Below are 20,664 nucleotides of genomic sequence, written 5' to 3'. Positions count from 1 at the left end.
AGCAGCTTATGACTGAACTCGATAATCATGTTGTTTCGCCTTAAAAACAACAACAAAAAATGAGTTCTTTCTATTTTCCTTATTTTGGGGGCAGTAATGACCCGTATCAAGGTTTTCAATCCCAGTTCGTCAAATCGATGATTAGGGTGTCACATTTGCATGATGTGCCGGTACAAGAAAAGCACATGGTAACAATGTGGCTAAAATGTGGAAGTGATGCTTCTTTGAACAACTCTATCCGGACTGGTGATTGAACTGGCCCCTCCTGCCCGCGGGCTGTAATCTGAGGCAGGTTGGGATGTTGGCCGGGGAGTTGGGGGTTGGCTAGACGGTGCTGGTGGCCTGCAGAAGGGGCAGGAGCTTCTCGGGGGGTCAGAACCGGGTTGACCTTGGACTTATCTCTGGGGTGTCAGGCAAATTCTTCACTCTCCAGGTCTCACGATGCTGGTGGGAACACTCCGTTGTGTTGTGTCTGGGAAGCTAAGAGATTCAGGAGCTCAGGACACCAGGAGGTACTGCTGTCACATCAAGATTTAGGGATATTCCATGTGTCTGGGCCCAACAAAAATCTTTGTTTGTTTGTTTGCCTTTTTACATTTAATTTTGGAAACTGCATAGCAGTATTTACTATAGCTGGCCCTAAAATTCCATTCTTAGTTTTAGACCTAATAGAAATGAGTGAGGATCAACAGATATCTTTTTTTTTTAAATTTTTATTGGAGTATATTTGCTTTACAATGTTGTGTTAGTTTCTACTGCACAGCAAAGTGAATTAGCTATATGTATACATATATCCCCTCTTTTTTGGATTTCCTTCCCATAACAGATATCTTAACCTTGACTAATTCTTGTTTTCTTTCTTGCAGGTGAGACAGCATCTAACAGGTGAGTAGACAGGTCCCCATGGGTTAGATCTTAAAACCAGTGGAAAGTGTTCAATCTGGCTGTGCCTTTTCCCAGTTTTCTGGTGTTGGGCAGCTTACTAACTTTTCTGAGCAGCAGTTTCTCCATCAGTATCACTGATATGATATTTACTACATAAACGTGTTTGAGGATTTCAGGAGCTGAAACATCCAGGCATCTTGATGGGGTCTGACAGTGCAGACAGTGATTAGCCAATTAAATCTGCTTGCTTTGTAATTAGCTGCTAAATAAAGAGAGGAAATAGCAGGGTGCTATTCCCAGACCACAATACAATGGACGTAATGTGTGGAAAGAGATGTAGAAAACATGAGTTTTAAGAAGATTAGTAAAATATTTATGCACCATGGCAAGTTAAGTTTTAAAACTTTTTCTAGGGAGGCAAATCAAGGAATCATTTACCCTCTTCTTTTCACTCAAAACGTGGTTCCAGTAGAAGCGTCTAAGGCTCTGCTTCTGTGTCTAAGGCTCTAGGGCCTTTCATGGGCTGGTGACAAGGGTTTCCATACAGCAGCCTGAAACTGATCACAGCAAAACCCATCATCAATTTTTATTTCCTACCAAGTATCAGAGGTACAGCACTGAGCACAATTTTGTTGCCTTCAGGTAGGAAATGGTAATTGTTTGAACTGATGGAATAAATTGTCTCTAATGGAAACCCGATCTTGGCGTTCTTTGGCTTTAGATCTTTCTCTGGTATTCTGGGGTCTGCGTGTGGGAATTACAGTTCTTTACCTTGGATGTTTGTAATATGACTCCCTTTCCTACCTACCTGGGCTTTTCGCCTCACTTCTCACTAACTTTTGGACATTTTAATTACCTGCTCCGTGGATGACTGTCTCACCGTCATCTTCTGTAGGTGCTGTTCGCGCCGTGCAATGCCTTTCTCCCGACTTGCCAGCTCATCTGTAACCAGCCCTTTTCCCAGGAAGTCAGAGGCAGGTGGTACCCTGCACAGTGTTTCTGCGGGAGCCTGTGTACCCATCACTCATTTCCCCTCCCCCACCAGGCTGAACCCACATCGGGGTGGGCCTGGTACTCATGCCTTCTGATAAAACAGCTGTCGTGTGAACATAGGACTCTTACTGTTCTCTTCTTAATTCCGTAGGACCAGTTCTCCTCTTCTGCCACGTTGAGTGACAGGGATGCAGACACTGCTCACCGATGTGAAATCCCAGGCAGGGCGAGATGCGCATTCTCTGCAAGGAGGGGCGCTAAGAACCGCTGAGCAGACTTGCGACCTGTGACCCATTCACAGGATGGATCGTAGGCACATCTTACATAAACTTGGTGATTAAAAGCAAGCTATATATACTGTGCATTAACCCCTGTGACTCAGAGGTCTACCCAAGTACCCTGGCTTTCCTCTGGGGACCCAGACTCCCCTTCAGTCAAGTTTGCTTTATCACAATGATGACATGAATTTTTTTTCCTCTTTTTTAACCACGTTGAGTATAAATGGCAACCAGGCCTAGAGATGTGTAAAACTGAGCAGAAACGGGAAAATTAAATTAGGCTGTTTGACATGAGATGGGAAAAACATGCAAGCCAAACAGGTGCTGTCAAGAACTGATTATTTTCCGGAGCTTCCCTGGTGGTGCAGGGGGTAAGACTCCTGATACAGGGGGCCCAGGTTCCATCCCTGGTCAGGGAACTAGATCCCACATGCAAGCCGCAACTAAGAGTTCGCATGCCGCAACTAAGGAGCTGGCGAGCCACAACTAAGGAGCTCGCCTTCCGCAACTAAGACCCGGCACAACCAAATAAATAAATAAATATTTTAAAAAACCACAATTGATTATTTTCCTTGAATCTGTGTTCAACTGGCTTACAGGAATGCACGGACATACTCAGCCCCCAAAGTGATGTCAGCATCAGGAGGGTGGGGCCTCTATCTTACTGCTCACTAGATGCAGGTGAATTTCCTGCTGGCGCAAGCAAAGGTTTCCTGATCTCAGACGCGTCTGCGGGTTTGCACGTGTGTTTACTGAACCCCAGGCTGGGGCAGCTACCAACTGGCAAAAGTCCTGTCCACTTGGGGTGAAAAAATAAGCCAAGCAGACTAGCAGACCCCAGAGCATCAGAGCACCTCACAGGCTCAGCTGTGCACTCCCCACGCTGAGCTCCTTGGTGGGAGGGCACAGTGCTTACCATGGGATGGCCACAAGCATCTCTAGTAGCTCAAGAAAGACCACAGCAAAACTCTTATCAATTTTTATTTCCTACCATACACCAAATGTACAGCACTGAACACAGTTGGTTGCTTTGATGTAAGAAATATTAATTGTTTGAAGAAACAGTGTACAAACTACTTCAAATTAAAAAAACGCGTACATCATTGCCTTTCTGTTGTTTACAAAAGACCCAATTTACAGTATCGATCATTAACATAGTGGAAAGGAAAAAAAAATTCAGTGCACATTACAAAACAGATCAAGTACAAAGGAGGCAAATAAATACAAACATCCTTCACAGAAACGTCCTGTTCAAACTACGCAAACACAAATCAACGAACTTGAAGTCACAGTAAATTATAATAATAAATACATAGGTCGGTAAGAGGTTTCTTTTAAATTAAATAAAATATATAACAAACTTGTTAAAATATTTAGCAAATTAAACTTTTGTCTTTGTAATAAGTGAACTCATCTGTGTGCATGTATCAAGGACTGTACAGCAAAATGTTTGCAAGTACGTAACTTTAATAGAAGATTTTGTTTGGTGTCCCATTTATAATAGACAGCACACATGGTAGCTCTTTTTTTTTTTAAAGTTGATTTTTAAATACCCACCGTTCCTACCTAAGAACAGACATCTCATTTTCACTAGACTAAGAGTCAGGGTTCAAATGAACCCCAAACCAAAGATAAGCCCCACTTAATAGAGAACAATGACCAGTGTCATGGGGTGAAATCACCGTGGACGGTGCCGTAGTTTGTGCAGTAACAGTAATAACAGTGGAAAACATCAAGCCTGTGAGCGCCATCGCATTCAGTCTACACACCCAGGAGGCTAAGAAAAATAAACACTTCATTACAGCACAGAAATCAAGCCCATTTACACAGAGGCACGTTGCACACCCGGGGTGTGTGCACAGCAAAAAGGCAGTTTAGCTGGTTGTCTATACCTTTTTCTTAAAAAAAATAAATATAAAAAAACTTTTGAAACAATGCTTAACTACTTTACAATCCCTGAAATAGACATTGCCTTTACTATAGCAACTCCTAAACTCTGATCCACCCAGAAATGCGAGATTGTGGGCTCAATTTCGTGTCTGTGCGTGTGTCTGTCTGTGGGTTGCGAGTGCGTGTGCTTTGTAGCACTTGTTGTTCTGCAGAAAGACTTCTGTCAAATTGAAAGCTGTCTGGCTGCCTAAGGAGGCTGAGACAATGTCGCCAGCGTTTCAAGCAACGACTCAGATCTGGGTACCATTTTTGCATGTGTGATTATATTTTCCATTTCTTCCCAGTCAACCCAGTAAGATAAATGCTATTTCAGGGGATATGGTATCTACACAGTTTTCCATCTGGATGCGTTTACATTTGCTAAGTACAAATCTACGTCAATATCGTCCCTTGTATATTGTGACAGGAAAAGGCAGGATGTGTGGCCGGAAAAGGAATGTGGCAGGAAAGCCTGGCTGGTCACATCAAGCCTTACTTCTCATCTCAGGGTCAGAGCTGCCCACTGTCTGGTGTGACTTGAAAGGCAAATGGGCAAAGCTGCATCACTAAAAAAGCTTGTTTCTTTAAACCATTTCAAATAAATACTTCATATGAATTGAAACCGTACAGCCAAGTCGAATACTTTGCTGATTGCTATGTTTAATTATTGCTAACAGATTTGGAACAGGCTGTTTTCCAGTCTACTGTGCTTCTGTGAGGGCGCACATCCCACGAGTGGGCGCCTTTTATCCTGCTGTCCCTCCTGCGCACCTTACCTAAGCCTGTCTATAAACACAAGGCCCGTGAAGGTGGGACGGGGGTTGGGTAGAAGTGTGCAACAAAAGTCCAGCCGGACCACGGTGCAGTCCGTAGACGAGGATTTCCTTCATTCTTATCTGTCTTCTCCTTTAAACCCAGCAAGGTATGTGATTTGAGAAGAGCATTTCTATTTAAAGTCTATTGGAAAATAAATTAATAAACACACTTGTAAAAATATGGCAGACTTCAAAATGCAATTAAAAGATAAAAAAACTCTTTGATTAGAAATAAATAAAATATAAAAATGTCACGTTTATTTTACATATACTGTACAAAAAGAACCCAAAAGAGTGCAATGAAGAAATAAAAGGAAAGCATATGAAAATAAATAAGATCTAATATTTGACTGCATTGCTTTTCATCCAAAGAGTCTATCATAGTTTTTCTTTCCTTTTCACGTTAGCTGGGGGGGGAAAAATTAGTGCAATGTTGCAATTGTAAATGCAGTACGGCGCCTGCCTGCCTTAGCGGCCGGGGGCCCTCCAGATCCGTACACACGGCTGCCGGTGGAGAGTCCGCGGCCCGTGGCGCTGTGCTCCTACACGTGGATGCCCTTCACCGCCTGCTTGATGCTCTCCAGCAGAGCCTTGCATTCTGGGGAATAGTCCCGCTCCAGATTGCTGTACATGTCTGTGAGCGTGTTGACGTACGCTTCAAAATTCTGCTCACTGATGGGCCCCTGAAGGAGGACAAAACACATGGCATCAGTCACGTGACCCAGGCTGCTGGGAAAAGGGGAGCCAGTCCATGGGGGGTACCGTGACTCTGGCATCAGGGAGGGACGTGGGAAGGCAGGCGGCTGCGCGCTCTTCACTCGGTTAACGGGGTGAGCGCGACTGCCCGTGTTTTGGGGTCAGTTTGGAGTCACACCAGGTGGAGGTCTCGCTGCTGGGCTGGGCCCTTCCCAGCTGCACCCTCCTCCCGAGAGGGGCTCTCGGCCTCCCTCACGTGCACGTGCTCAGCATGGAGACCTCGTCTGCAGAAGGCGGGTGTGGGCCCGGCAGGAGGAGGGCTTTGCTCGCCCAGAAGCTTCCTCTGACAGCCCTGGGCCGGGGTTTCAGGGCTGTGAGGCTGGACAAGGTGTCACCAGCTGTCTGGTGGGAATTGTCCTCTTTCATCGTCAGACTCCTTTGTCCATTTCCGCCTTGAGGGTCCGAGCTAGGCTTTCCCCCTCTCTCTGTCTTTCCAGGTGGAATACGGGATTCACAGAGTCCGGTCTGTTCACCCCCTGCTCTTTGCTTGTGCGTGGGCACCTCCTGTCCCCAACGCGGTGGCTCAAACAGAGCAGCCCCTCGCAGCGTGGAAACTGCACGAGTGGAAGGAACGAGTGGCTGGGGAACTGCCGCTCCGCCACTTCTTGGGCCTGCATTTCCCAGCTTTTTGGAAACGTGCCTTACTTACTGCACAAGAGGCGTGGAAGAAGGGACTTGTACAAGGTCTCAGTGCAAAGGAATAAAGGGTATTACTGTGATTGCTGCAGCTGAAGAGCTCGGCTTTCTCAACGTGGAGCTGATTTCACTGTGCCCAGCCGAGCACTGACTCCACCAGCTGCCTGACGCGGCTCTCCGTTCCCTTGTCATTTCTGCCTTCGCCGTGTCATGAGTTTCCAGCTGGACGAGGACCCGGATGGCAGAGTGATAAAGGCCACCTCGCTTGTGCAGGCTTTGGAACCTCCATCAAGTTACGTAAGGCTCAGAGCCTCCAATCCCTCCCCCACAAGATGGGAGACCAGTGCTCGAAATAAATTGTGACCATTTAGTGGGACCCGCCCCCACATCACCGCGAGAGTGCCTTGTATGTAACTATGCAAAGTACAACTTATCTTGCATGGTAACTGTGACTTTTATGGTGCCACTGAAGAAAAAACTATTACAGAATACAAATTTGAAGTATGAGAGAAATGTTAGGAAATAATATAACAAAACAAGAAATAATATAACAATAATATTCAATAATTACCTTAATACCGGCCATAAAGTAATCATTTATTTTCCTTTGGGTTCTTTTTTATTACATTATTGATTTTTTTTAAAAAAAAATTGTTTTCTTTTCTTACTGTCAGGAGACATATTTGGAATTGGTGAAGATGAGGGTTCCATGCTGGGAAGTTGGACAAATTGCGAGATTTCTTGCTTTCAGGAAAACCAATCCTATTTCTTTATTAAATTGCTGCTTTTTCAAACCCTCTGTATATAAAACTTACAGCTTTAGAAACCTTGTTCTAAACATGCCCGTACTGAGGAAATGGAAAGCATTCAACAATGCAGCCCTCTTCCAAATGTTTATTATATTTATGAAAATGTAAAGGAAATCAATCTTCTATGAATTTTAAATAGTTGCAATGTCTCAAGCATATGGTTAGGTTTTGGAAATAGGATTCCTTGCTCACTCTTGTGCTTTTTATTCTATATGAGGAGTACTTATATATATGAAGAACATACTTAGGTAAAGACGCAGACGTAGAGAATGGACTTGAGGACACGGGAAGGGGGAAGGGTAAGCTGGGACGAAGTGAGAGAGTGGCGTGGACATACATACACTACCAAATATAAAATAGATAGCTAGTGGGAAGCAGCTGCACAGCACAGGGAGATCAGCTCGGTACTTTGTGACCGCCTAGAAGGGTGGGATAGGGAGGGTGGGAGGGAGATGCAAGAGGGAGGGGATATGGGGACATATGTATACGTATAATTGATTCACTTTGTTATACAGCAGAAACTAACACACCATTGTAAAGCAATTATACTCCAATAAAGATGTTAAAAAAAAAAAAGAAAGCATGGGTCTCAGATTGTGTAAGCCACGCACGTTAGCAAGCTTCCCGTCTGGAAACAAATTTTGAGAGCGGGAACTTTGGCCTCCAATTTTCATTTTACATAATAAACCTAGTTTCAGATAAACCCTCATCATCTGTGAAAGGCTCCTGCGGTATCAGAAGCCCTTGGTCGTGACATAGGCTCAACGTAAACATCCATCACGTTCCCAGGGATGAAGTGTGGGTGGCCCGTCCCCTCGGAGCCGACTTTCCGCCCCAGCCCTGGGTGACGGCTCGCCAGCAAGGGGGGCCCTGGGACGGAGCCGCGCGGCCTCAGACTCACCATCTGCGGGAGTTGGATGTCAGCGAGGCTGGAGATGAGGGCTTGACTCAGGCCCGCCAGGTCCTTCAGCAGACTCTCGTTGCTCTGTTCTATCAGTTTGTTTTCCTCCTCTATCGTCTTTAAGTTGCTCTCCATAGACGTGATCTGAAATGGAAAGAACTTGGGAACGTGGGAAGCGGGGTTTGGAAGGGCGGGGCTTTAGCGGGGTCCGGCGCTGATCAGGCCTATGGCCACCTGTCCTCAGAAAGCGGCAGCCCTGCCGCCCCCGCCCCCCCCCACCTTCGCTCTGAGGGCCGGAATCACAGCCCCAAGTGCGGCTCTTCAGCCCAGATTCTCCCACGCCTGCAGTTCCACACCTCCACGTGGCTGTAAGGCGGACTGCAAGGGCAAACCTTCACTATTTCCCCAAACCCGCTCCCTGCACAGCCCCCTCCTTCCCAGCTGATGGCAACTTGCTCGCTGCCCAGGCCTGGGAGGCATCCCTGACAGCGCTTTGTCTCGCACTTCATGTCCACTGGGCTCCCCCGTCAGAGGGCCCAGGACGGAGATGGTGCCCACCTGCACTGCTGCTCCCCAGGGGCAGCCGCCGTGGTGACTGTGACCCCTTCTCAGGGGCGGCCCTGCACCCAGCTGGGCACCACCCAATCTCTTGCTGACCTGTCTTCACCCCACCTACCCACGCGGGTCTCTTCAAATGTCAGGCAGATCGTAGATCAAATATGATCGTGTTAACCCTTGGCTCTAAACCCCGTAATGGTTCTGCGTTCATTTAGAATAAAAACCAACGTCTTAAAAAGGGCCTGGGAAGCCCTGTGTGTCCCCGGGGCCTCACCTCCTACAACCCCCAGGTCACTGACCTGTAGCCACACTCACTCTGCTATTTCTCAAAACGCTGGGCCTTCTCAAGGGTTAGGGGATTGGCACTGGCTGTTCTACTGTTGGAAACACTCCTCCCCCTTCCTGTTTGGCTAACGGCCTCAGCTCCTCGAGTCCGGCCACATGTTTCCTTCTCCCTGTGGCTGAGCCCCGCTCTCCTCTCTGTGTCGAACCCTGGCTGCTTCTCCCCATGCCCTGCCCTCGTGCGATGTAGTTTATCGCTTCTGATTTTTTTGGTTATTGTTTACCTCCCCTTCTAGACCGTAAGCTCCATGAGGGCAAGGCCTTTGCTTTCTTCACTAATGTTCTCAAGACAAGTTCTCATGATTGCGAAAACCACGCATGACGCTCTCTTTGTAGCTTAGATTGCTCTTAATGGAAGATTATGACACTGGTCACGCAGAAACCTGCTTTTCAGATGGACTAAAAGCTTCTGTTTTAGGCCCCTGTGAGTGAAGACTTCTGAGAGTCAGTAACCTCAGTGGCCCAAACCCCACGTTTCAGGAAAGGAGAAAAGGGAGAAAGACACTTCAACTTAACTTTGTCTCATTCTTTTCCTTCTGATTTATTGCAATAGAGTTATTATGAGTGTTTTTAAAAATCCTGGACTCGAGAGTTCCCTGGTGGTCCAGTGGTTAGGACTCGGTGCTCTCATTGCTGGGGCCCGAGTTCGATCTCTGGTCGGGGAGCTAAGATCCCGCAAGCCTTGGGGCATGGCCAAAAAACAGACAAACAAAAAAAGACAAAAAACAAATCCTGGACTGAACTTTTAATTCCCTCGTGGGTAAATTTAATCAGGGGCTGGGGCAGACCCAGGAGAATGCAGAATTGAGAAACTGCTTGAATTTTCAATAAAGAATGTCAGGAAAATCTGGGAAAAGATCCATTTCTATCAAAGACTGACGCATTCAGAGGTGTTCTAGAAAAATTAAATTTAAAAAGTTGCATTGCTTTACTTGAATTTCCAATAAAACTAAGGCCTCCTATATCTTCTCGTGACGGTTTTCCTAAAGCACCACATACTCCAGAGGCTCTGCAGTTATAGGAAGATCGTCTTACTTGCTGATAAAGCCCTTGGTGCACCCAGGCTCACCCAGGTGAGCAGTTTGGCTACAGCTGCCAAACCAGCGATCGTCCAGCGTGAACCATGGATTCAAGCCTTCACAAGGATGTGTACAGGAGACACACTCTGTGTGTTCATTGCAAAAGATCCGTATGTTTTTCTTAAAATTTATTTTATTTATTTTTCACTGCGTTGGGTCTTTGTTGCTGCGTGCGGGCTTTCTCTAGTTGCAGCGAGCGGGGGCTACTCTTTGTTGCGGTGCGCGGGCTTCTCTTGTTGTGGAGCACGGGCTCTAGGCACACGGGCTCAGTAGTTGTGGCACGTGGGCTCAGTAGTTGTGGTGCACAGGCTCAGTAGTTGTGGCGCACAGGCTTAGTTGCTCCACGGCATGTGGGATCTTCCCGGACCAGGGCTCGAACCCGTGTCCCCTGCTTTGGCAGGAGGACTCTCAACCACTGCGCCACCAGGGAAGTCCGATGTTTGTTTTTTATCGTAGGGTTTAATAGTTCAATGTGTTCCCTCCATTTAGGATTATGATTACCTAAAGATAACTCATTGCTCTCCTGCCTTCTCCTTTCCTCCATCCCTTCCCCCACTGCTTTTCCCTTCCTTCTTCCTTTTTTTTTTTTTTTTTTTTTTTTTACCTGCGTCTGGAGTTTCATCATATCTGCTTCAATTTTAAGGTTGGACTCATTGAGTTCCTTTATTTCTTCATCCAAATGCCTAATTTCTTCATCACTCTCTATACCTGTAAAAAGTCAGACTCTTTTAGTTCAAACAGAAAATAAGAGACTGAGACAAATCTGAGCCCTTCTACACAGAGTTTGTGGTTTGCTAAGTGAAAATGAGACTTTAATTTATAACGTTGAATTTTTACCCATATTCAAGATTCTTAAAAAGTGGGTTCAAAGAGTTGCAGGATTTTCTTCCTTAGTAAGAAATGCCCCAGCGTTTAATGTAGGTCTGCTGTGTTCCAGGTCTGCTGCTGGACCCTGTGGGGCAGGTGTCATCACCCTTCCTTCCCCCCACAAAGGCCAGAGCTTCACAGAGGTTAAAGGAGGTCACGGTGACCCCCGACGGGGTCGCATCACCTGCCCCGGGGCCAAAGGAAGGGGCAGAGCCTGCCTGAGCTCCAAAGCCCGGGCATTCTCTCTTGTGCGATGCTGCCAGGACAGGAAGACCTGCATGGTGCTAACGACCAAACGTATGGGGTCTTATGAGCCATTATTAGAGGCAGAGGGGGGTCCTGGCAGGTGGGCTCGAGCCCAGGGACACACAGCTCGGCTTCTCCCTGGACCAGAATCAGAAGCAAATGCCGCCCGGGGAGAGTGTGGCTTTGGAGTTTGAATGCTGCCTGGCTCCTGTTCCTGAACTTGCGTCACTTGCCTGGCTCCTGTTCCTGAACTTACTTCACGTCCTTGTGCTTCAGTAAAACGTTGTGAGAATTAACGCAATAAAACATAAAGTGCTGAACATACAACGGGTTCTCAATGCACGGGAGTTATTTTCCCATCATTCTTTTAGAGAAGGAATGTGAATACATTTTAAAGATTTTAAAAAGCTGGGAAGAGGAGCTCGTGATCAGGATGTCAGAAGCAAGATTTAAGGTCATTTCAACAGTCCAGAATGATGACTCTAAACCAGGAGATGACAATTCAGCGGGATAAACGCGAATGCCCGCACTTAGATTTAGTGAGACCAATGCGTGAGCGGAGCCGGCAATCTGTGCGAAACAGCTCTAGGCTCTGGTACTTTCCTGGGTCGCTGCTCTGGAGCACGGTTCATCACCTACTGAAGGTGGACCTCACGTGCTCCACAGCCCAGCAACGCCGTGCCTAGGCACACACCTGAGACAAACCTACAGCAGCAGGATGTGTAAGGTGCACGTAGTATGTTCTTCACGGAAGCACAACCTGGAAACAAGCCACCCTTTTTAAGAGTCACACATGGATTTAAAAGATGGAGTGATGCTTTCAGAGAAATAAAGTAACAACAGGTCACAGTCCCCAGCTTGGTTCTCCCCATGTGCTAAAGACGCCATCAGATAAAATCCCCAAAGTAAAGTAATTGTTTTGCCTTTGTTTCCCAAATGCGTCAGGATGGTCTTCGAAGGAAACAACACACGCCTGAGATAATGCTGGTGAGAACTCAAGAAAAGTACTCAAGAATCAGAGGGACACAGGAAGATCCAATATAGACCTCAGCTCAGCCACTGTGTATATTAACTGTGGTTGGGGGTTGACGCTAGGAAGGCATGTAGAGAAAGAGAGATAGAGATGCTAAATTAAACCATGTGGATTCTCCACAAAAATACCATTCTGAGGGTAGAGCAGAATTTAAGGATTCAAACATAGGTGCTCCAAACTTGAAATTTGATAGAGGGCTTATACCAGGAGCACACACACACACACACGTGCAGGCTCATACAAAAAACTATCATTTTCAGGACTGAAGCACAAAAGTTCAGCCAGTGCTCCCTAATTCATCAAAAGTCTCATTGCTTGGTTTTCTCTGCTGGAGATCCTTATTAAAAAGTAAGGTAAACCTAAGACACGGACACCACGAAATTAATTAAATCAGCTTGACTTTTAAAACAATTAGCATCTGCAACACCACATTTACACTTTTATTTTATCACAGCAATTAAAATTCCAACTGAAAAATCAGTAGAGTTGGGGTGGGTTCTGCACAACTCCAAAATCTTAGATATTTTTCTGAGAACTAGAAGACAGAATTTTCTCTGAACTCTGTTCTCTGAAGACCTGAGCATAAATGAGAGCAGAAAGGCATTTTGTCCAGTAGCAAAAGAACATTACATACCTGTTTGTCACGCTGTGTTTATATTCCTTTTTATGTATTAAAAAAAAAATTGTCCTGCTCTAGACTGATCTTTCAACCTACAAGTTTCTGGAAAAATAACACACGAGTCAACACGCACATCTGAAGGCGGCTAATTCCGAATTTGACTCTCTTTTCTTGTGACCTAAGTCATCTTCTCATGATACCACTTGTGTTCACAAGCCTGAGTATTCCCAGGAAACTTTATTCTTCAAGCACCCTTTGTCACATGTCGCCATGCTCTGCTAACTGCCCTAATCACATCACCTGTGAATCTGACCCCCAAGGGTGACAGCTGCAGCATGTTCCCCTCTCTCATCATCCCTATGAAAAATCAAATATGGAAATTTTACCCCCATTACGTAACACTGCCAAACATTTTAAATTGATACCTGAAAAAGAAGGTTTGTACCTTCTTTTTTCTCCAAGATGGCTAAAGTATTCCTTATTTGTATCTTTTATTTAAGTTTTGGATTTCACTTAAATCTCCACACATTTTGAAATAGCTCACCGAGCTCCACTCTCTGTGCTGTATGTCACTAGAGGCCACTAGAGGTCACAACAAGGTCACTAGGCTATTCTCTGAAAACATCACACAGTATACAAATATACCTATTTCAGCATTTTAACATCGTCATCAGGAACTCTAGCCCCCATGACCTAATACATTCCAGCAAACAAGCCCCCTTCCTCACCTACAGGTGACCAACGAGTTCACACCAGGACTCTGGCCTGTCCTTTGAAATAGCTCTTGGTCCCTATGATGAAAGTGATGGAACTCTGATATATCAGAGCCATTTCCAAACCAACTAGTCACCCCCATGTCACTTGCAATGAAGAAAAAAAAAAAAAAGTAAGGAAAAGAACCCAAGAGATTGTCCTTTAGAGAAAGTGATAGTTTAGTTCAAATTTGAGGAAAGCTTCCTTCTTGCCTAGTGAAATAGCACTTCCCGCACGGAGGATGGTTTAGACACAGGACCCGCCGGAGACCAGGGTCCAGACCTCGGAGGTGGCCGCCCCGCCCTGCCCTCTTACCTCCAGATGCTTTGACCTTGATGGTCATTAGTTCCTCAGAGACCTTGCCCTTCTTGATGGCTTGTGCGTTGAGAGGACATCCAGATAAGCTGTGAAAAGAGAAATTATACCGATATGTGAAACACATATTACTTCTTACAAAAATTAAAACTTTGTACTCACTACTTCCTCTTTAAGTCTTTGCCTGCCTACTCATTACATTACAATCTGCAGTCTCTGTGCAGAAAGTAACAATACCTATTAAAACAAAAGCAAAAGGCCCTCAAATAAAGTGTTTTGTGTTTTTTTTCTCAAATCAAAATACAAATAGCTACTGTTGCTAATTATCACTGAGTTAATTTTGTTAAAATGTTACTACTTTGCATTCACGTAAGGGCCTTTTTTTAGTAGTGGTTACTTTATTCACTGTAAATGTAAAACTGTACGTATACATTTTGCATAAGATTTGTCCCAGATTAGTCAGAAATGCCATGAATAATAAACCTAGCTCTTCCTGTCGTTATACACACTGTCATTTGATCTTTACAGAATGACTCAAATTGATACAAGCCCAAAATAATATCCCTCCCCCCCGCTTCATGGCAAATCCAGTTTGGGTAGGGGAAAGTTTCGAATTTATTCTTTAACTTGTAAACATCATTTTTCATTAAAGAATCTCTACCTGAAAGGAACAGAAAAGGCAGGGCTGTAGGTGTATTTAAGCAGCCTCACTGCCCAGGCAGGGCGCTGCCCGGCAGGCTCTTTATACGCTTTTCCTGGAGATCCACACCCTTCACACCTGCGTCCTTCCTATAATGTCATCTGTTTTGTTTAAATTACACCAAAATGATAATGACAACATTGAACGATACTTGTTTCCTGTAGCACATGATGAGATGATTTTGTTGCTCTATGCAGCCATTAATTCTTTTGTCATTTGGTTACATTTTTGGAGATACCATTTTTAAATAGAATTAAAAATGATAATTAGCCATTGAAAATATTTTTTCCCAGAGAAATTTGTTTACAGTTCATGCGTGAAACAATCATCTTCCATCCAAAGATTGGAACACTTGGCAGAGTGAAAGGAGAGTATTTCTGAAACAAAGCCCTTAATAAATGTTTGCAGAATGAATTTTTTTTTTAAGAATTTAAAATTGTTCTATATTAAGATTTTATGAAATAAAACAATAATAGATATGTAATACTACATATAAAAAGAAGGCTCTGTGGGTTGCCAAGATTTGATAAATTATGAAATATTTTACACAGGAAAAGAAAATAATGGAAAAGCACAAACTGAACTTTGAACCTGACTTTTCTATTTTGGAAGCTGCTCACTAAAAAGAGTGGCCTTTATAAGCTACATTATCTTTTTTTTTTCCTGGAAAGTTTGTACAAGTCTGTCTTGTCTTCTGTCACATATTGTGTTCTGACAAATGGTTACAAACAGGAGTAATGGTTGGCTGGTAAACTGGATTTTAAAAGTCACCTGTGGGAGGTTTGTAACAAGATGGATGTTAATACCTCCCAAGAACTTCTGTCTCTCCGGTCAAGGGTCTGCACTCTTTAGACAACACAGGGTGAGCGTCCAGGGGGGACAGCCGTGTGGAATGCTGGTGAAACTCCACAACCATGCGCGTTAGAACCGAGTACAGTTAAGTGATGGGAGGGAGGCTTTGGTCTAAAAAATGCCACTGGATGTTTCGTACCTCCCAATGTGGTTATATCTTCCAGGATATAAAACAAATCTTAAATTTAAGAAAACTGGGGCAAGAAAATATTTTTAATGTCCCTTTTCCTTTTGAGGATGCCACATCCTCCACAAGGCTGTCTTGCCGCTCAGGAAAACAGGGAGGTTGGCTGGGCGTCGCCTTTGGGGTTCAGGCTCCGTATCGTAAGGCAGGAGAAACATGCTTTATACGGCCTGGACCAAATTCACAGTTCTATGAAGGAAGGGAAAGGCAATTTTTTTTTTTAAAGATTTTTTAAAAATTGTTTTTTAAAATTTATTTTTAAAATTTATTCATTTATATATATATTTTTGGCTGCATTGGGTCTTTGTTGCTGCACGCAGGCTTTCTCTAGTTGCAGTGAGTGGGGGCCCAGGCTTCTCATTGCAGTGGCTTCTCTTGTTGCGGAGCACGAGCTCTAGGCACGGGGGCTTCAGTAACTGTGGCTCACGGGCTCAGTAGTTGTGGCTCGCAGGCTCTAGAGTGCAGGCTCAGTAGTTGTGGCGCACGGGCTTTGTTGCTCCGCGGCATGTGGGATCTTCCTGGACCAGGGCTTGAACCCGTGTCCCCTGCATTGGCAGGTGGAGTCTTAACCACTGCGCCACCAGGGAATCCGCAGGGGAAGGCAATTTAAAACTATATCTTCATCTGCCCTGTTACAGTAAAACGGCAGGTGACAAATCTGTGTGGTGGACATCATTGTTTATAATATGTTAGTAAACCTCAATAAAATTACAGTTATGGTGTGGCACTAAACGAGTTCTATTAGTCACAGGACTTCTGGTTTTAAAGCTGCAGACATCCATAATGATGTGTATTTAACATAATATCATTTGTCTTCTCAGTTGCTATTCTTTCAAAGTGGAAGTCTGTAACATGAAGTCTTAAAGAAAGGTTTTAAACTAATTAGTATGTAAACAAAATGCTGATGTAATGCACAGGTAATTGTTCTCAGCCATCCTCTAAGGTAAGTTTTGTAATTATTCCCATTTTGCTGAATCTTAAATGGGAAAAGTTACAGAACTTGCTTTAGAGGACGGCTGAGGAAAGTCTGCACGAGTGCCTCGTGGTCGGGAGGATCCAGGAAACACCAGGGATGGGCTGGTACCCAGCTCGGGAGAGGGGCTCTGGGGCCCCGATGCTGTGAGCTGTGCAGGAGGGGGGCAATCCCTGAACTTCCCTGTGCTCTGATTCTTCTGTCAACTGAGGGTCACCGCAGTCCCTGTAGCTTACAGGGTTTGTAAGGGTTTAAAGGGATAAGGCACGTGAGGAACTTAGAACAGGCTGTCTGCTGGGACAGAGCAGCCTGGAATAGCAGTTGGCCCTCGGCAGTGACGGGAAAGAGAACAGAACAAGTCAGGACGTCAGGGCTGAGAACAGGACAGATAAAGGTGTATCGTAGGTCAGTACGTGTGATTCCAGCATGTCATTCCTACTTTAATGAATTATTGCATAGCTACACATATATTCATATAATTGTACAAAAGGGAAAGGAAATAGTCTGTGCTGAACACTTACTATGTACCAGGCAATAAGCCACGTATTTTATTATCTTATTTGCTTAAATCCTACACATAGTAAAGAAAAGCATTCCACCCCGAAGAGAAAACCCCAGGTTACATTTGGGCTCTTAAATCCTTTGAGTAGCAAGAGTGAAAAACAGTGAAATCTGAATTAGTCATCTGTCTAAATTCTTAACTGTTTTTCTTCTCCTAGAACATAATATCTCTGCATTAACACTGCAGCCCATATTTTTGAACTCATAATTTCCTTTTCTTATTATGAAATAAATAGTATGTACACAGACACATACAACGTGTACTTGCAGTTGAAAGAATACCCTTGAGGGGCATACCTTGAATTTACCTTCAAACACAGAACGCGCTTTGAAGGTTCACCTGCCCCGTAGCAACAGCTGTCCCCTGTCCCGCAGAGACAGCCAGTAACTCCAACTGCAGATGAAAGATCACCTAGTTTTTTAAAACGTGATTTTGCTACACGTTTTTTCACTTTGTGGGACAGAATCCCACCACACGTAGCCCTCAGCACTCTGTCCCACTCAACACCTGCTCCAAGCCCGCCCGCGGTGCCTTCGCATCCACACGGATCCGAGGCCCTGCAGGTGGAGCCACTCCTGTGCCCTGCGCTGCAGGGGCCAAGGTGGCGGGCAGGCGGTCCCCAGCCTGGCGCCAGGAAGCCGACCTCCTGGCACACGTCCGTCTCCATCTCCGGGTGCAGGAGAGCCTCTGGGACTGAGCCTGGACGCCTGGCGGCTGGACAGCAGGGCACCCTCACCAGCTCCCTTACATCTGAGGCATCAGCTTCCTGACATGGTTCTACCAATCCCTCTTCCACTTAGAGCTCTGAGGGTCCCTGCAGCTCTACATCCTCACCAGGCCTGGCGTCATCACGTAAAACCACTCCAGGATTTTTCAAGAGAAATCTGTGTTCTAACTGAGGGATGCACTCGCCACAATCCAGCATTAATATTTCATTATCGATGTCAACATGGATATGACAGGGTCCATGGTGAGAAAGCACAGCTGCTGTGCAGCTACGAGGCTCACGTGACGTGTGACTGTCCTTCCTGGATGGGAAACGATGGTACAGACCCAGAAGAAAACAACGTGCACTGTTGTGAACGTGATCAGGCATCTGAGAACCGTCAAAAAATAAACCACCTGAAGAGATCAGGTTTCCTCCATAAGCAGGTGTAGCTCTTGGAAAACTTCATCTCCTGACACCGTCGGTGTGCACCTCGAAACCGGAACCAGCTTTGCTCTGCGGGCATCCTGCCCATAAGCAGAGCTTCAGGACTCGCAAAGCTTTGTTAGATCCTAAATCTGTATCGTGCGCCACAGCCCCACGACCAGAGACGTGTGCAGTGAACCTTCCAGCCCCGCTCCTTAGTTTGTATTTTGGCCGTGCCGCTTGGCCCGTGGGATCTTAGTTCCCTGACCAGGGATCGAAACTGCACCCTTGGCAGTGAAAGCGCGGGGTCCTAAGCACTCTACCGCCAGGGAATTCCGCCAGCTCCTCTCCTTGATGGAGAATGTGGACAAAAGCCTGGTTTAAGATCAGTGCTCCTGACAAAGAGCCTGGTTGACATACGTGCCGCTCGATGATGAAGGAATTGAGTCCTTGTGAAGCTAAAAGAGTTTTCTAAATCTCTCGTGTCCTCCGTGTACTTAGTAATCGCTGTGTCCTTTTCTTTCTGGCCGCTGGGATGACTCACAGCTTCCCAGCTGCAACATAACTACCATTTGGTCTGAAATGGAGCCAGTTGGGGAGCAGAAGGGCATGACGTAAACACGTAAAGTGAACGTTCACGATCACACGACAGAAGTGAGGAGCTATCGCCACTTAGAACTGAAGTGAACCACTGACAGAACCATTAAAAAAAGCAGCACAAGCAATATTTTAGAATAAAAAAACCACAAGCACGGTTTCACAAGTGGTGGAAAATCGTGCAGTGAATTTCAGAAATAGAGAAAATAACATCTTCCATCCTTCAAACTGGTCAAATATCTAACTGGCAAGACTCATTACTATGAGTGCTATGATTAATGACCTTGAGGGGGTCTCTCCCCGCCCCCCCCCGGACAATCCAGGTAACAAACAATCACAGCAACCACACATTAAGAAGCAAAGCGGGGCCTCCCTGGTGGCGCAGTGGTTGGGAGTCCGCCTGCCGATGCAGGGGACACGGGTTCGTGCCCCGGTCCGGGAAGATCCCACATGCCGCGGAGCGGCTGGGCCCGTGAGCCATGGCCACTGAGCCTGCGTGTCCGGAGCCTGTGCTCCGCAACGGGAGAGGCCACGACAGTGAGAGGCCTGCGTACTGCAAAAAAAAAAAAAAAAAAGAAGCAAAGCTTACCTCCTGTGGGTGACAAACACGTTGTTCACGTGGCCCAGCCCATTGCAGCCGGGCAGCGGGCAGTGGGGAAGTTCCTGTTTGTTCAGCTTCCAGGAGAGGGGGGCCCCATTGAGAGGGTTCTCCTTCTGTCTCTTGGCGGCCAGGGGACAGCCAGAAGCCGTGCGGTGGGATGTGTATTTACCTGATATGTGACCTTGGCCGTCACACCCGATCACAGGGCATCTGGAGAGACACAGACAGTCGTTAGCAGCTGGGAGAGACGAGATAAGCCAGGTGACTTACTGAGGCGAGGCACTGATGCGAGCGAAGGAGGAGGTGGCAGTGAGAGCAGACCACACGGCGGGCACGTGGGGAAACGACAGCGTCTACCAGATGTCTTCCAACCAGGGAGACAGCAGTGCTGGCAGCAGGGATGGCCCTCAGGCTCCCAGCTAAGCAACCGTCATGCATTATCTCACGTGAGCCTCACTGCTCACCTGGTGGGCAGAGACGCTGTTACCCCACTTTAGAGGGGCGGAGAATGACTTCTAGAGCTCAGGGGACTTGCCACCAGTTTAGAAGGAGTGGAGTCAAGTGTGTGGCCACACTTCTCAGCTCCAGAAACAGCCAGGGAAGCCCTTGGTTACGGGTTACGTTGCCTCCAAACAAAGACCAAGGGTCTAACGTGTCAACTGGCGCTCCCTCATCACAGAGTCCCTGGCTCAGAGAACGGGAGTTCTGATTTCCAAATGTCTAAATATTGCACGTTGTCGAGCAAGCCTCTGTACATTTCTGCACCTGTATCTGCATCTGTCACCCAAGACCTGAAGCATGTTTCTCAGAGGAGGGAGTTCACTTTAGATAAAATTGCGCCTTAAGTTTCAGGGGAGCCCGCAGCCATGTGTGTCACACCAGGGCACGTCCATGAGGCTGCTTTCCTTTAAAACCGCTGGGCAAGGACCAAGTCCTGCTTTCCTTTGCACCATCGGAGACCCGTGTGAGCACCACTGGGGAGGGCGAGGTGTTCTGCAGCCTCCGAGCTCCCATGCTGCTCCCAGGGCCTCGTGATGAGCAAGACACGCAGTTGCCTCCCAACCGAAGTCCCCCCGTTTGTCCCACAAGTGGCCTCTGCCCTGATGCCGCCGCCTCAGCTGTCACACTTACTTGAGTTCAGGGTCTTCTTTTTCTTCCTTCGTAGGGGTCACCTTGACACCACCTTTCCTGGCACGAGGGCAGCCGGACAGGCTGAAATACGGACCCAACAAAGAACAAAACAGAAGCA

General features: G+C 46.2%; 1 protein-coding gene across 1 annotated transcript in view; it reads right to left on the bottom strand.

Moving 5' to 3' along the window:
* Positions 1 to 5,442: 5,442 nt before the first annotated feature.
* ST18 (ST18 C2H2C-type zinc finger transcription factor) overlaps positions 5,443 to 20,664 on the bottom strand; it is a 64,335-nt gene continuing 49,113 nt past the window's right edge. The window contains exons 14-19 of the mRNA XM_027127855.1: positions 20,547 to 20,627; positions 19,404 to 19,625; positions 13,815 to 13,903; positions 10,586 to 10,689; positions 8,003 to 8,146; positions 5,443 to 5,583 (exon numbers count right to left, since the gene is read on the bottom strand). Of these exons, the coding sequence (XP_026983656.1) occupies positions 5,443 to 5,583; positions 8,003 to 8,146; positions 10,586 to 10,689; positions 13,815 to 13,903; positions 19,404 to 19,625; positions 20,547 to 20,627 (781 nt within the window). The remainder of the gene's footprint in view (positions 5,584 to 8,002; positions 8,147 to 10,585; positions 10,690 to 13,814; positions 13,904 to 19,403; positions 19,626 to 20,546; positions 20,628 to 20,664) is intronic.

The sequence above is a fragment of the Aethalodelphis obliquidens genome, unplaced genomic scaffold, assembly GCF_003676395.1.
Source record: "Aethalodelphis obliquidens isolate GAN/ISIS:26980383/991018 unplaced genomic scaffold, ASM367639v1 scaffold33, whole genome shotgun sequence".
Classification (NCBI taxonomy): domain Eukaryota; kingdom Metazoa; phylum Chordata; class Mammalia; order Artiodactyla; family Delphinidae; genus Aethalodelphis; species Aethalodelphis obliquidens.
This window is presented reverse-complemented; position numbering and strand designations above follow the sequence as displayed.